The sequence below is a fragment of the Pleuronectes platessa genome, chromosome 13 (assembly GCF_947347685.1).
Source record: "Pleuronectes platessa chromosome 13, fPlePla1.1, whole genome shotgun sequence".
NCBI lineage: Eukaryota > Metazoa > Chordata > Actinopteri > Pleuronectiformes > Pleuronectidae > Pleuronectes > Pleuronectes platessa.
Window position 1 is genome coordinate 16815949 of NC_070638.1, and position 14994 is coordinate 16830942.

The 14994-nt window shown below is 41.9% G+C and overlaps 1 protein-coding gene across 1 annotated transcript in view; it reads right to left on the reverse strand.

Annotated features, from left to right (window-relative positions):
* Nucleotides 1-533: 533 nt before the first annotated feature.
* The window catches only part of slc1a7a (solute carrier family 1 member 7a), a 28858-nt gene continuing 14397 nt past the window's right edge, over nt 534-14994 (reverse strand). Inside the window, exons 3-11 of the mRNA XM_053438177.1 lie at nt 12486-12701; nt 9166-9208; nt 8641-8872; nt 8262-8361; nt 7109-7342; nt 6080-6274; nt 1731-1865; nt 1382-1481; nt 534-800 (exon numbers count right to left, since the gene is read on the reverse strand). Coding sequence (XP_053294152.1) covers nt 534-800; nt 1382-1481; nt 1731-1865; nt 6080-6274; nt 7109-7342; nt 8262-8361; nt 8641-8872; nt 9166-9208; nt 12486-12701 — 1522 coding nt within the window. The remainder of the gene's footprint in view (nt 801-1381; nt 1482-1730; nt 1866-6079; nt 6275-7108; nt 7343-8261; nt 8362-8640; nt 8873-9165; nt 9209-12485; nt 12702-14994) is intronic.

A 14994-nucleotide genomic window follows, 5' to 3' on the forward strand; every position in this document is an offset into this window, starting at 1 on the left:
TAAATGTGAAACTATTGCATAGTTGCGTTCAAATGAAAGGGGTTCTTGTTACAGTTCGATCATCTTGCATAGTGCCATTTTGTCTTTCTGTTGTGCGCTTTCTTGAGTTATAGTGAATCAACTGGAAAAACACACACCAAGCGTTTCGATTTTCAGAGAATACAATAAAAACCCAATGAAATGCTGAAGGAGAGACAGACTCCTTTAATTTGATCTGTCATGAGTTTTCACTTCCCTGCGAGGGAGACTCACAGATCTGGGAGTGAAACGGTTTGTAAGCCACAGCACGCTCTCACTGCCGCTGTACAATAATACATCTGATAAATATGTACACTCACAAACATACACAATCAAATGAGGGTCATCATTTAGGTTATGTAGAAAAAAAAAGTATTTTCTTGGCCGCTGTCCGTCCTTCTCAGAAGAGAGAAGCATGTGAACTTCAGTCACCTCAGTTCCTGGATCTGTTCTTCCTCTCCTGCTGGTCCTGCAGCTGCGGATGTGCCAGTGGCTGTCGAGAGGGCGGCTGCTTTTTATACATTAGTCTCCAGGCCGTTCATGTCAATTGAACAGTGTTCCTTGTCCCTGTGCTCTCTCTTGCGATGGGAGGAGTGGCCTTGCTTCTTCTTCTCTGCCGGCCGAACGCCCTCCTCCAGCTGCATCAGGCGGGCCACGTCCGGGGCAAAGTGGTCCTGCCTGCTGCCCGGCGGGGCCGGCTGGTAGCAGCCGTTCTTCTGGTTCTGGTAGGTCATCATCTGCTGGATGCTGATCATGGGTTTGGTCTCGCAGATCAGAGGCACCTGGTGGATGAGATGAGGAAGAGGGAGAGGAAGAGGATGCTCTTAAATACAAAGGAGCTTATGTTTTTTTGTTTGTTTGTTGGCAAGATTACACAAAAACCACAGAACTGATTTCCCGAAAAACTTGTTGGAAGGATTAAAGACGCTAAAGACTTGTCTGACTTGTCAGCGTGTAGAAGTCTTTCCAAATTAATGAACCTTTTAATTTTGTAACTTTTGTTGTTTAGAATTTTTTTGTCCAAGGTTGAATAACATCTCTCTTGGCTCCATCCATTATTCATACTAACTCTTGGCAAAAAAGAAATTAAAGGTATTTCCTGAAATGCCAAACCTCCTCCACCACCTAAAACCCAATTGACCTTCTACACACATGCAAAATATTTAACTATATATATTAAATAAACTCTATATTACACCCACACACCACTTCTCCCTCTCCTTTTCAAAGAGCAATTAGTACGGTTTGTTCCATGCAAAGGTCGAGACAACCTGGATCGTCAATGATGAAATTGTGAATTATAAAATGATGTGCAAAGTGCAGACTCCTGCAGAGTCCATTAATTTGACCATGATGCTCTCACCTGCTCCCCCTCTTTGACAAAATCTTTTCTGCAGATATGAGCCATGATGCCGGTGGCCAGGGCGTCACCCATCACGTTCACCATGGTCCTGAATCGATCCCTACATGATAAAACCAAAACCATGTTGTCAATGAAGCTTTCATTCAGGTTCATGCAACATAGAAGCTCACAGTATAGTGTTCCAGATGCATGAAGTAATGTGCCTGGTCTAATTGTGTGTATTTTCAATAATTCAAGTGTTGCCTTCTAGTGAGTAGCATGGACATCAGCCCACATAGCATGTCATTTCCCAAACATGGTGATTTTGATTGTATGCTATTCTCTGTGAAAAGAAGAAAACCTTACTTACAAGGCCCAGTCAACAGCAATGATGAGAGTGATGTCATCAGTGGGCAGACCCACGGAGGTCAGCACGATCACCATGGTTACGAGTCCTGCCTGTGGGATTCCTGCTGCACCGATACTGGCTGCAGTGGCAGTGATGCTGGGAGAACAGACAGAGGCGCAGAGTGTTTTTATTTTTATAATCTACAGGAAAAGATTCTCGAGAAAGTCTTAATTTTTGGCTCTCACAGAAGTTGTGAGGGAAAGTACAGAATAGTTTGTGAGGGGTAGATTCAAATGACTGAAATAGGTCAACTTAGATCACAGCCCTGTGATTTTACAATCAGTGCAATTCCTACATACATTATTATCCAGACTTACATGTGACCACTGGTCATAATTTGAAAAAATTCCCAATGGCATTTATATAATGGGTCACATATAGAGACCAAAAACAAGTTTCGTCAGGCCACAGTGATCTTGAGGTTTTCGTAACAAAGAGAACTGCTACCAATGTGTTGCCCTTCAAAACTTCGAGCAGTTTCAAGCCTTTTGTCCGAGAGAGTGCTGGGACTGAGAGGGCCTACTCCACTGACCAGGCAGGAGGGGCCCATTGGAGCAAGCCAGAGAATCTCAAAGGCTTACCATTATAGTCCCATCACACATTGTCAACACCACCCTGAAACCGGACCTGGTACTCTGTTACACCCTGCCTTCTACTTTGAAAAAATAACAGTACCCTGGGAGGATGCTGTTGATGAAGCAAATGAGAGAAAGAGGCTGCGTTAAGCGGAGATGGAATTTGAGGCAGAACAACTCAGCGAGTGAAGTTTACAGCTGCAGGGGTTTTACAGAAACACCCACCATCAGTTAATTCAGAATACAATAAATAAATTATCGTGTATCTGGAAGCAATGCCATGTGTATGTTTTCTTGCTTCATATATTATTTTGACAGTCACTTCCCTTCCTGTTTTGACCCGTGTCACAGTGTGTGTTCATAGATATATATATAAAGGCTAGATGTCTCGGCCAATGGAGTCGAACGTCCGCACATGGCGGCCATCTTGCCACAGGCAGCTCGCTCACCCATAACATTGTGCTGTAGTGATACGTACTTTTTAAATAACCATAACTTGCTAAATTTTCCACCGATTTTTTAAACGGTTCGGTTTGTTATAAAAGTCAGAGATGTAGTTATGACACTGCATACTTATGAATAATTATTTTATTTAAAAAAAAATCGAATAATGTTCTATATAGGTACAAGATTTCCCTTTACAACTATACATAAAGAATCATTTTATTTTATTTTATTTAAAAAGTTAATGTACCACTACCAACACAATGTTGTGGGTGGGTGTGCCGCCTGTGGGAAGATGGCCGGCAACGCGGACGAGACATCTAGCCTTTATATAAATATCTATGTGTTAAACTATCTCTGCCTCCCTTTATATCTCTGGCTGTGTCCGAAATCCCTCAATACAATCCACTTTACAGTGAGTTTGCCATTTTGTAGTGTCGGGTTTTCCCTTTGTCACCTTGTCTGGTCTGCTTCTTGTGATGTCTCCAGTTCTGTTCATAAACATGTCTTTAGTTCTGCATTTTCTCCCAGTGTTTTTTTGTGCCTTTTTTGGAGTTGGGATTTTTTCAGCCACCAGCGTCCTTCCAAGATGTTGCCCGCCTTGTTTCATTGGTTATTAACTAATTTAGCCCTGCTTCCTACCTATATCTGCATTTGGGTCCAGCCTATCACAAACATAACAGACAGCCCCACAGACACTATTTCTGCATGTGGAAAAATCCAAAGCTTGCCAGGCCTTCTGTGACTAGTGACACTAGCTTTGACAGACTGTTCGGGGACGGGGTTGGTGAGGGGGCAATGGCAGAAAAAATTGCTTGATATAAACAATGTTGTTGTTGTCAGCTGCTCCCATGAGGGGAAGATCACCATCTGCACATTTGTTAGGCATAGTTTTTTTTACTCTGGATGCCATTTCTGAATGACCTAGCATTGGAGGAACAAATAAGCCTGAGCTGCCAACTGCCAGGGAATAAAGCCAACTTGCCCAACACATTCCCCCCACCGATGAAAGTTAGACCATTATTATTGTTGCCAAAGTACAGAGTCCTTGTGGCCATGCAACAAATATTTCCGAGGCCTAATACAAGTCCTCAGTCTTAAGGGTGCTAAGGCTTAGCTTGTAGGAATGGCAGATGAGGAGGGAAGTTGGGCTTGGGTTGAGCATGCAGATGGAGCAGCTTCCTGGTCAGCAGCCAAACAGCACGGGAACAGCATCCAGAGAGGGAAAAATTATTATAATTCTGGCGTGACAAGGGAGATGAGTAATACAGGTCATATGGGTCTTACAGCCAAGGGATTATGAGGGAATGGGCACAAGCCGCAGCCATGGGGAGAGGTCTGCTTAATGTTATCACAGCAGGAAATGTCATCAAATTAGAGGAGGAACAGGACTTTTTTTCAGGGTGGACTTGTTCACCTGGGGCTGAAAGTCGTAGGGTGGTGGTACTGGCCGGAGGGGGTCTGTTTGTGTTTGTGTTGGTCTATGAGTCTGTCTGTCTCCCTGGGGCTTCCAGACGGATTTAGCAGAAATCAGATCAGACTAAGAAGCTCATATGAGTCGTAATCTGTGTGACATTTACATATATGTGTATCGAGTAAATCTCTTCATATTTTTTTTATTAATCAGAATTAAACCAAATGTGTGACGTTAGATAATTCATATGTTGCACTCAAATCACCGCAAGTGTGCCGGCACCATTTGACCCAAATTAAATTTGCTTGTGTCGTCACACTTTAGGAGAGGTTGTCCTTATATGCAACAAGTGCTACTCAGATAAAAACCTGACCCAGCTGTATATGTAGTCATTTCAAAAGGAAAAATATGAGGAAATGCATTTATTATAAAGAGTATGATGAGCAATTTCCCCACTGCCACTCTCCTGTCTTTCTGTTAACATGAAGCCTGTTAACTTCTCTTATCTTAGCATAGCATAAATACTAGAAACAGGAGGAAACAGATGAAGGACTGTGCCTTGGTTTTTCAAAAGGTAAATCCACCCATCAGCTTGTCTGAAACTTGCTAATAAAATGTTCAGTTGCCTGGCAACCAGAGTAGATGGAAGTAATGGAAGTTATTCCAGCAAATAACCCCAGAAATGTTTTAAATTGACATTTTTAAGTGAAGTTAAGGTTATCAAATATCTCTCAACAGGTCATGAGTAAGTATGCTTTCCAAAATGCCAAAATAACTCAGACCCCTAAAAAATAAAAGCTGCCAGAAATCCCAATTATCTGCAGGGTTTGCTGAATCATACAAATGAGCTAGTTTGCAAAAAAACTGTGGTGCTATAAATTGCCCTGTTGCAGCTTCTCTCCATTATTACCTTCGCCAAGGAGGTTATGGTTTAACCCCTGCCCATTTGTTTGGGTTTGTTTGTTTGTCTGTAAAAAAGATTGCACCAAAAATACTGAACTTTTTGCAAAACTTGGGGGAAATATGTGGCTTGGATCAGGGAAGCACCCATTTATATTAAGTACAGAATGTAGGATCCAGTTTAAAAAAAAAAAAAAATCTTTAACGTTGGAAGACAACGTTTTTCAATAATTTCCCAGTTTCCCAGGGGAATAATTCATGGGTCTTGATGAAAAGAATCTGGCACAATAGTGAAACTAATATCCATGAGTGTGTGTAACTTGAGGCAGATTGGTTGAATTCAAGGGGACTGTTGGCCTTTGACGAAGGTATGAGCCCCAGGAGTGACTTTATGGTTCATAGGTGCAAAGAAAATCAAAGGGCTGATGATATTTTTTATTTTAAGCTTATCTACCAATTTTTATTTTCTAAATATGTTATTTCTAATTGTTATTTATTTTACTGTGGTTGAATTCATCTTATGGAAACCTTGAATGAAGGAGGAGGCATTGACAAGAGACAGTTGAATAAAAGATGCTCAAAACCTGTACAGGGGAGACTTAGATTCCTTATACGCTGACATATAGTTTCTAGTGAAGGTCGATCCACTCTAGACACAGGCTTGGAATTCTCCCAAAGGAAAAGCCAGATGAATTGTTTTCCTACATGGTATATGTCTCTCAACTCTTTTAATATCTGTAATATTAGTTGCATGCCCCTTAATCGCTGCGCTTTTATTTGACTTCCTTTAATTAAGACATCCAATAAAATCCATAAAGTGGTAGAAACATTTGATAATAACAGCTTTTCATTTGACTCAAGAGCTCAGAGAATATCTTTCATATTGTTCAACCTCCCTGACCTGCTGACATTTAAAACAGGTAATAAGTCACATTTGTGTTGGTGCCTGCCTCAGGCAAAAATTAGCCTGCTCTTACCTGATTGTGATGATCTGCCCAAAGTCAAGCTCATAATTATTCACTTGGGCGATGAAGATGGCTGCCACGGCCTCGTAGAGAGCGGTGCCGTCCATGTTGATGGTGGCACCGACGGGCAGCACGAAGCGGATGATGCGTCTGTCGATGTGGTTGTTCTCGAGGAGGCACTTGAAGGTGATAGGCAGAGTTGCAGAGCTGCGAGGGGAAAAGATAATGATGACAGCTCCTTCAGACAATCAGATCAGTCTATGAAACACCTCTTGTAAGGAGCTGCGTTTATCGGCTTTCATGCAAAAAAGTCACAGAACCCATTTGTTACAAGTAGCTCTTGTTTGAGCCAATGTGACAAAGCAGTGAAATATCCGAGTGCTCTAAATCTGCATCTGCTTGGTGTAAATGCTTTTCTCAATGTATGAGTTCAGTAGATTCATGTCATTTTGATGGAGGACAATTGCTAGTATTTGAAAATGTATGAAGATGATGTGGACTAACTATGAGTAATGCTGCTCATCCCTTTGAATGGCTACAATGTGCTCTGTTGTTGGAAAAGCCCTATTCTACAAATCTCCAATCCAAGTATAAAATACAATCTTGAGGTGGAAAATAGAAATCAGAAACAACCTCCACAAAAATTGTTGTGTGGAGGACCAGTACATTGTGGAGCGGATTTTTTAAAACTATAGTGGCAGGGTGGATGCACATGGACGAATGTAAGTCTCCTGCCATCTGACTCTGAGTGACGAGTACACAGGCCAAATGGAAGTGTTGAAAAAGGTTTTGGTTCACTATGAAACTGTGGTCAGACAAATTCGAATATGGGCTGCCACTGTCTAGATAATTAGAGGTAAATTATTAATCTCATAATTATCTTATACATAGAAATATGATAGGAACTTGATTACGTGGGTTGTTTCTCCATTACTTGCTGGTTCATGAATAAATAAAGCAAATCAGATTCCTTTCCCCTGAATTTGTAAATGAATATAAAGATAAATCCAGTGTCGTGCGTATTTGAGAAAGGTCTTTTACCTGGATGAGGTTGCTAAGGAGATAAGCAGAGCCTGTAGGATGCCTCTGATGTAAACAATGGGACTCTTTTTAGTGATGAAGAAGTACATGGCTGGGAGGATGAAGAGCCCATGCAGCACCAAGCCCATTACCACGGTAATGGCGTAAAAGCCAAGCTTCTTCCCCATGGCTGAAGGGTCGTCCATCTCCAAGATCTTTCCGGCAACCAGGAACACAATACCGAATGGGAAATACCTGGGAAGGAAAGAGGAGAGGAGAGGAGAGGAGAGGAGAGGAGAGGAGAGGAGAGGAGAGGAGAGGAGAGGAGAGGAGGTAGAGCACATGTTGAGGTTATCAGCCACAACAAAAGCTTTTCTTAAAATGCTATTTCTCGCTGCTTCTAGTATTGAAACACCACTGACAACTCTATGAATAGCAAGTATAACATCTTTCATAGTGTTCAAATGTAAATAAGAACCAAAACAAATTATGGATGTGGTTCCATCTAACGTTTGGATCATAGCAGCAGCAAAACTGTTGTTTCTACACTAAATAAAATTAAGATACATTTATTTGTCCCAAACACATGCATGCAAAGGCACATTCATGCAATTGTAGGGAAATTTAACCTCTGCTTTTGACCCATCTGGTGCAGAACACACAGAGCAGTAAGCGACCATGTACGGCGCACGGGGAGCAGATGTTGGGAGAGTAAGGTGCCTTGCTCAGGGGCACTAGACAGGGTAGGGAGAATCCTCTTGGATTTTTGGACAGATCAATCCAGGTTCGTCTTTTTGTTGTTTCTCCGTGGAGTCGAACCAGAGACGAACCAGAGACCTTTTCTGCCCATAGTCCAAGTTTCTGCCACTAGTCCACCGCCATCAAGATATTAAAGGGCCACGATTCCCGTGGACACACTCCAGAATCTGGTCGAGAGCCTTCCCAGAAGAGTGGAGGCTGTTACAGCTTTTGTCCATATAGTGTATTTCAGTCTTGGGGCCCAAAGAGGTGGACACCACTGCCGCTCATACAGCCAAGCAATGAGAAATGGCTAAAAATGAGAGCTTCTTAATAATGGTTCAGCTAAAGCTAATTGATCATCACTACAGTTATTATTTGTAAATAATTGTTAATTTATTTTGGTGCTGCTCACTCTCATGATAACATGTCTTACCAGATGACTATGGCAACAATCTTCAACACTGCCTCATTTAAACTCTGGCAGAAGTTGACCAGAGCGCTTCCATTGGGTCCCATCCTCCCCAACATTATTCCTGGATAAAAAAAAAAAAAACACAATGTAGTACACAATGTTATGTTAATTTATTCATATATTCAATTATATATCAACAATATTGCATTTAGCAAATGTAAGCAAATGTGAATAACGTAATATCTTTGTTCTCTGCCTCCCTCAGGGGAAATACAAAATAGTTTTCTATTAATTATGCAAAGGTGTGTGTGTGCCGAGACTTCAATCCTGCAAGTAAGTAGTAGTATGTTATGTGTGTGACGGTGTGTGTGTGCTTGTGAGCTCCGTGCCAGCTACTTACCCATGGTTGCAGAGAAAATAACAATCCCCAGCACATTCATGCCTTCGCTGGTACCGGGGGATGTTTTCATGATGACGTCAGGTGGCGGTGTGAGGTCCAGGGAGAAGTTCTGAATGTCGGTGCCGTTGTCATCCTGGATGCCGTAGATGTAGATCCTGCGCGTGGTGGTCTCATCGAGGAGCTGAGCCAACGTTGGTTTGGGGATGAGTTCTGGGACTCTCTGTGTTCGATACTTTAAAAAACAAAAACATCAGAATGAACATGACACAAAACGTAGATGTGCGAGGCAGCAGATTCTCTCAGTGTGTCCCTTTATAATACTAACATCCACATGCTGTCACAATGGTATTTACTGGTAAAGGTGGGCACATTTTTACCTTCCTATTTGATTACACTTTAATATTCATCTAACACAAAGGGTTGCAGAGTAGAGGAGAAAGACAGAAATATTGCTGCCTCAACACCATTGGAACCCCCCCCCCCCCTTAAAAAGTGAGTGTCTTTGCCTTCATCACTTCAGCTTACCTGTTGAAATGTAGCTTGAACGAGATTGGCTGGAAACATGTTGCTGTGGAGGAGAAGTGTAGGAAACATGTAAGTCCTTCAGTGTATGGCATCAGTCACCACGAAAGTAACACACGTGTCATTTCAAAGTAAAGCACAAATGTTTCCTTCAGTCACAGACAGAGATGTAGTGCAAATACTTATAATATTAATCATAACATCAATTTATAAAGCGCCTTTCAAGAGAGCCAGGGACACTTTACATTTGTTAGTAGGAACAAAAAGAAAAAGGAAAATTAATCACACAAAACAGGATAGAAAAATGCGGGAAGAGTGCAGGTTCACAATAATGAATAAGAGGACAACACAACATGTCTTTTTTGGAAAGCATAATTCATTTTCAATAAGGATTCTTTCCTGTGTCTCTTGGTTTTAAAGCAGGTTTGTCAGAGGCATTCATTTAATATGTGTAACTGAATTGATTTTCCCATATTCCAATGACATGCACGTTTCCCTCTGTACTTAAGTGCATAAGTGTACATAAGTGCTCATATGTCGTTGTGAATATGACTGATTAACTGATTGTCCTCTGCTCTTTACCCAGTTTGAGCTGGGACATGGTTCCATAGCCCTGCAACCCTGCACACTATGGACATTATATGATCATATGAGTGGTGGATGGAGATTTATACTGGAATCACTGTTAGTAAAATCTCCCACAGTTCAGTGATTTTTCAAATGAAGTCTGAGGATTACACCACAGCTACGTATTGACTGTACATGGTGGAGGAGAAGGTCAGTGATATTAAATACAAGTTCACATTGATGATGCGGGAATTATCATTTCATATATTCTATCAATTATTATTCATAGAATCACCAGAACTCTATGAATAGGACTATGTGGCTCACGTCCACATGCTGAAGTGTCCTTGAATCCCAAGACACATATTTTAAAGCTTTTATGATAATTAAAAAATTGTGTACAAGTAATAATTAATTCATAAATCAATGTAATGAAATATTGAAAACAAACTACTTTAGACAGTGGAACCTGATTATTTTTAAAACTTTGACTCTTCCTTAAAGACATTTAATCAACACAATCCCATTAAATCAGTTGAGGAAATCTATTTATTGTTTTATTATAAATTTTAAATATATATTTGAATGTGTAATCAATACTTTCAATGGACTGATTAAATCATAAACATAAACAGGAGGGCAATGCAGCCCCCTCCCTTTGTGGTGCAGAATATGACTGATTGATAATAACTTCTTGCAAGAAGTGCCTTTTGAGGACTTCAAGCTTTATTGACTAATTTCTAATTATGTCGATGAACATTTGATCTCGACATAACCTTTGGCCATATCGTCCAGCACTATAGCGCAAACTGCAGGCTGTTGAATAATTGTGTGTCATTCCGCAATTCAGACAGCACATTACAGATGCAGAAGGATTAAAGGACATATTGCATTTTACAGCTCATGCATTAAACAGGGTGACATACAAGAGTCAGAGAGAGTGTGGGCCCACATTATGGTGCAGGTCACAAGGTCGCAGTGAGTATTCTGCACGGATTTGACCACTTAGCCATTCAGCAGCCTGTCCTGGGTCTAAGACGGCAAAGCAGGCTAATGAACCACTCTGACCGCGTTGGGCCTAATAAATCCAAGTATGCACATATTCATACATACTGGGCTCATTATACATACTTATCACACACTCGCACATGTAAACACACGGCCGCAGGCAGCCCGGCTCGTTTGTGAGAGGACCAACATAGTATGCATGATAGATGAAGGCTGTAAAGAAGCTTTGCGATCTAAATCCAAAGCAAAGCTGTGCTCTGTGACACACACACAAACACACACACACACACACATACACACAGACACACACACAAACACACACACATACACACATACGAAGACACTTCACCATTGCCACGTGATTAGCACGTAGTGCCATTTCATATTGATTAAAAGTGAGTCATTAGAAAAAGAACAAAAATCGACCACGATTTGATTCAGTTATTGAAACTCCGAAATGTTAACAATTGGAACCAGATTCCAGTAGATGGTGTATCAAAATATTGCTTTTAAATGTGAAAGTCTGAAATATTTTTTTATGAAAAACACACAGTTTTGGGTTTTCTGTAGTTTACAGTGCGTCGATGTGGATGCCTGCTGCCTTTAGCCCACTGACCGACTGTCACACTGACACAGCGGCTCTCTACCTCATGGTCATGTTTCCCACCTTGCCTCTGTCCTAGCCTCACCTCTAATCTATGCCTCGAACGCAGCACCGGCACCTCAGCAGCACTAATTAGCTCAGCACGATAACCCACTGGTACACGAGGCTCCAGGCTTTACGCTCTGACCTCGAGCACATGAGAGCACACGCAGAGCTAGAAATGAACAATCGCAGGTATTAATAGACAGGTGTAATGACAAGGCGTCGTGCACGCAATCAGTTATAATCCTCACAAAGTTTGCACGTCTCTCTCTCTCAGTCATTTCCAAGGTGTGAAGCAGATAATTATATTTAGTCTCAGTGCTTGCAAAGAGTTTCCCCACTTAGTCTGCTGCCACGAGTAGTGCAGTCAATATTAGAGATTTCCTTTGCAAATTCACTTCAAACACAAATCAAATATTACCTTGCATCTCTCGATTATCTATTTGTTTTCTTTTTGGTTTTGTTAAACATATACAATATATCCCTGTTTTTGATTTCAGTAAAAATATCTGCAATAATTTAGAAAATCCCATAACAACAACAGAGCCTGATCCCATTCCCACAGGCTTTATGACAGGATATTTCTATAGAGCACTGGTTCCAACCTTTAAGACTTGCGATCCTTTATAGCCAATTAATGCCTACTCATAACCTTACATCTTAGGTTGTATACACCCACATGTGATGAGCTTGAACCAAACAGTGGTGATTCCTTCCCACATGGTTTCTTTCAGTGCTGAAGAGGTTAAACACTCCAATATTTTAGAGGAAAATGCTTTTTCAATTTCTTTCCTCTCCTTCTCTTAGAGAATAACACATAAACCATTGGTTTTCATTCAACCAGTGATGCTGTCTGGTGCTTGTTATATTTAATGGTCAGTATTGGACAAAAACTCCGGTACAATAGATTCTCATGAATGTTTGAATATAAATTCATGTCATGTACATGTCTCTCTTTGGCCCTTTAACTCTTCTGTGTGTGAAGGCAGTGTCGTGACATCGATCATGCACCTCTCACTCACTCTTCCATGAGAATGATGAGTTTCATCTGAGCGAACTGACACTGAGTGAGCGATGGAGGAGAAAGGGGACGACCTCTTACCGAATGAGATCCAGCAGGGCGTCAGCAGAGCTGGTCATCGGCTTCTTGCTCTCCTCCGAGGCCTCCTTCTGGGCAGCGCCACCCGGGTGGATGATGTATACCATGACGATGCCCACTACCACAGCAACGAAGGTGGTCCAGAGGTAGTAGGAGATGGTCATGATGCCCAGGCGGCTGGAGCACTTAGCGTCCAGGGCGGCGAGACCAGACATCAAACTGACCAATGGAAAGTAGAAACACAGACGGACAGACAGAAAGGAAAACTCTTGTTAGAAATTGCATTATCCTTGCTTCAGTCTATGCAGGATATCTTAATTTGTCCCTGTAAATGTGTAAATACAAAATTTTGGTATGTCTTTTGAAGTGTGCTCTCTCTGCTACACGCTCCTCCTCTCCTCTCGTCCGTGGGGCCACACAGAGCTTTGCAAACCTCTCCCTTTCTATGAGGGAGAGGAATAAACCTGGTTAATCATAAACATTATCAGCCGATGAGTGCAATTTGCATTTAAATGGGGAAAACCTTGAAAAGCGCTGTTGTAGAGGCATTCATTTTCACAATAAAAAGCTTTACACTGTTAACAGCTTGTGTAGAAGAATTGGAAAAAGAAAAACATGCCGGCAGCTGTTGTTTGTGGGAAGATGTTGATGAGAAGGCAACGAAGGAGAGTGAGGAGGAGGAGGAGGAGGAGGAGGAGGAGGAGGAGGAGGAGGAGAGAGAGTGTCAGCCTGTCAGTTTAAAAGATGAGGGGTCACAAGATTCTGAGGGTGCGTTTGTACGAGTGTATGATAGCTGGTTTGGCAGCAGACCATCCATATAACACTGTGTGACTACACATCTGACAGTGTGAGGAAGTATGAAAGTGTCAGGAGCAACAGGAATTTGAAGATACGTGCAGACAAGGTCTATTCATCCATTATCTATACCACTTATCCTTTGAGGGTCACAGGGGGGGAGCTGGAGCCGGTCCCAGCTGACACACCCTGGACAGGTCGCCAGTGTCTTACAGGGACAAACAATCACTCAAACTAACATTCACACCTACCGCCAATTTGGAGTCCCAGTACACCTTACCCCAACCTCAATGTCTTTGGGCTGTGGGAGGAGGCCAGATTGCCATTTCTGCCGGGTACATAATATGTTTTCACAAAAATGTCAAATAATGCCACACTTGGTTTGGACTGTAGCCTGAGAGAACAAAATAAGTGTGGTGGGAATGTGCACGTAACAAAAGTGTAGAACCGCAGCTGCTCGACTGGAGCCGGAGACATTACGACAACAAGAGCAGGCATGATGTTAAAGTATTTGACAGAAACATTTTAAAGATGTCGGTGTAATCGAATACGTTAGACTAATGTTTTTCATATAAAGTCCATTTCGGTCAGACAACTCACGTTCGATCATGTAATATATTTATTACAACAGATTTAGTGTTTGGTGTCCAGGCTCCAACTTAATCACTCCCCCATATGATTACACAGGAATGATGGGAGTGATGAGCAAATACTTGTAACCCCCCATTGGAGCCTACAGGTGGATGCTGGGGGGGTGGAGGGGCTGAAGCAACTGGTGGCAATACGGCAGCAGCAGTGCGAGCAAGAGGGGTTGATGGGAAATGTCTCTCTTGTTAAATAGACCACCTGATAAGGTGGGTGTGTATTACAGATGGTTGTGGAGAGTGAGGTATATCACATGATGTATGTAACATGATTGGCGCAGCGCAGCTCGAGTTGCCTGCCAGAACTAGCTCACCGGCGTCGCCACATTTGTTTGTTAACATTTTGTTATTCTCCTGTTGTCATGTGTATATTAGTGTGGGGAGCTTTTAGTTTGTTAAATCTAATCTTGTTGCGTGACCCGGATTAACACTACTTCAGACTGGTTCACCATCAGCTTGGCGACCAGAGGTGTGTATGTGTGAAACCTGGTTTTGTGAAGTCGCTGTACGGATATGAGAGCTGTAGACGATAAAGGCCCTCAACTGGCAAGGCAAGAGTCGTCCTCATTTAGTCCCCACAACATTAACAGACACAACGCAGAGTTTGAAGTGAAGTTTAAGCCAGACCGGTTACATAGGCAGGGGGCTTGAAGAGAATTTTTCTCTCTCTCCTCACAAAGTGTTTGCTTATTGTGGGAACTGCTGGGTGTCTCTTGAGATAATTAATAATACTAATAAATTGTCATTGAATTAAGATCATTTTTGTTGAGATTTCTTAAAATTAAGTTGAATAAAAATCAAAGCTGTGTTGTTATGGCAGTTATAGTTAGGAACTTAGTGCTGCAACACTGGACCAGCTGGAGACCCCCCGCTCAGCCACAAGAGGCGCCATTTCAAGCTGACGAACTCTCCAACCTCCCCACACACAGCGCAGAGTGTCGTTTTGGAAACATTTAGCCCGTCTTAAGAGGAAATCCTGGTCGAGGCGTTCTTTTCATAGCATTACAGTTTAAAATTTGACAAATCCTCATCAACGGACAATTACTTTTGCTAAACACCAGCAGTCACTTAAG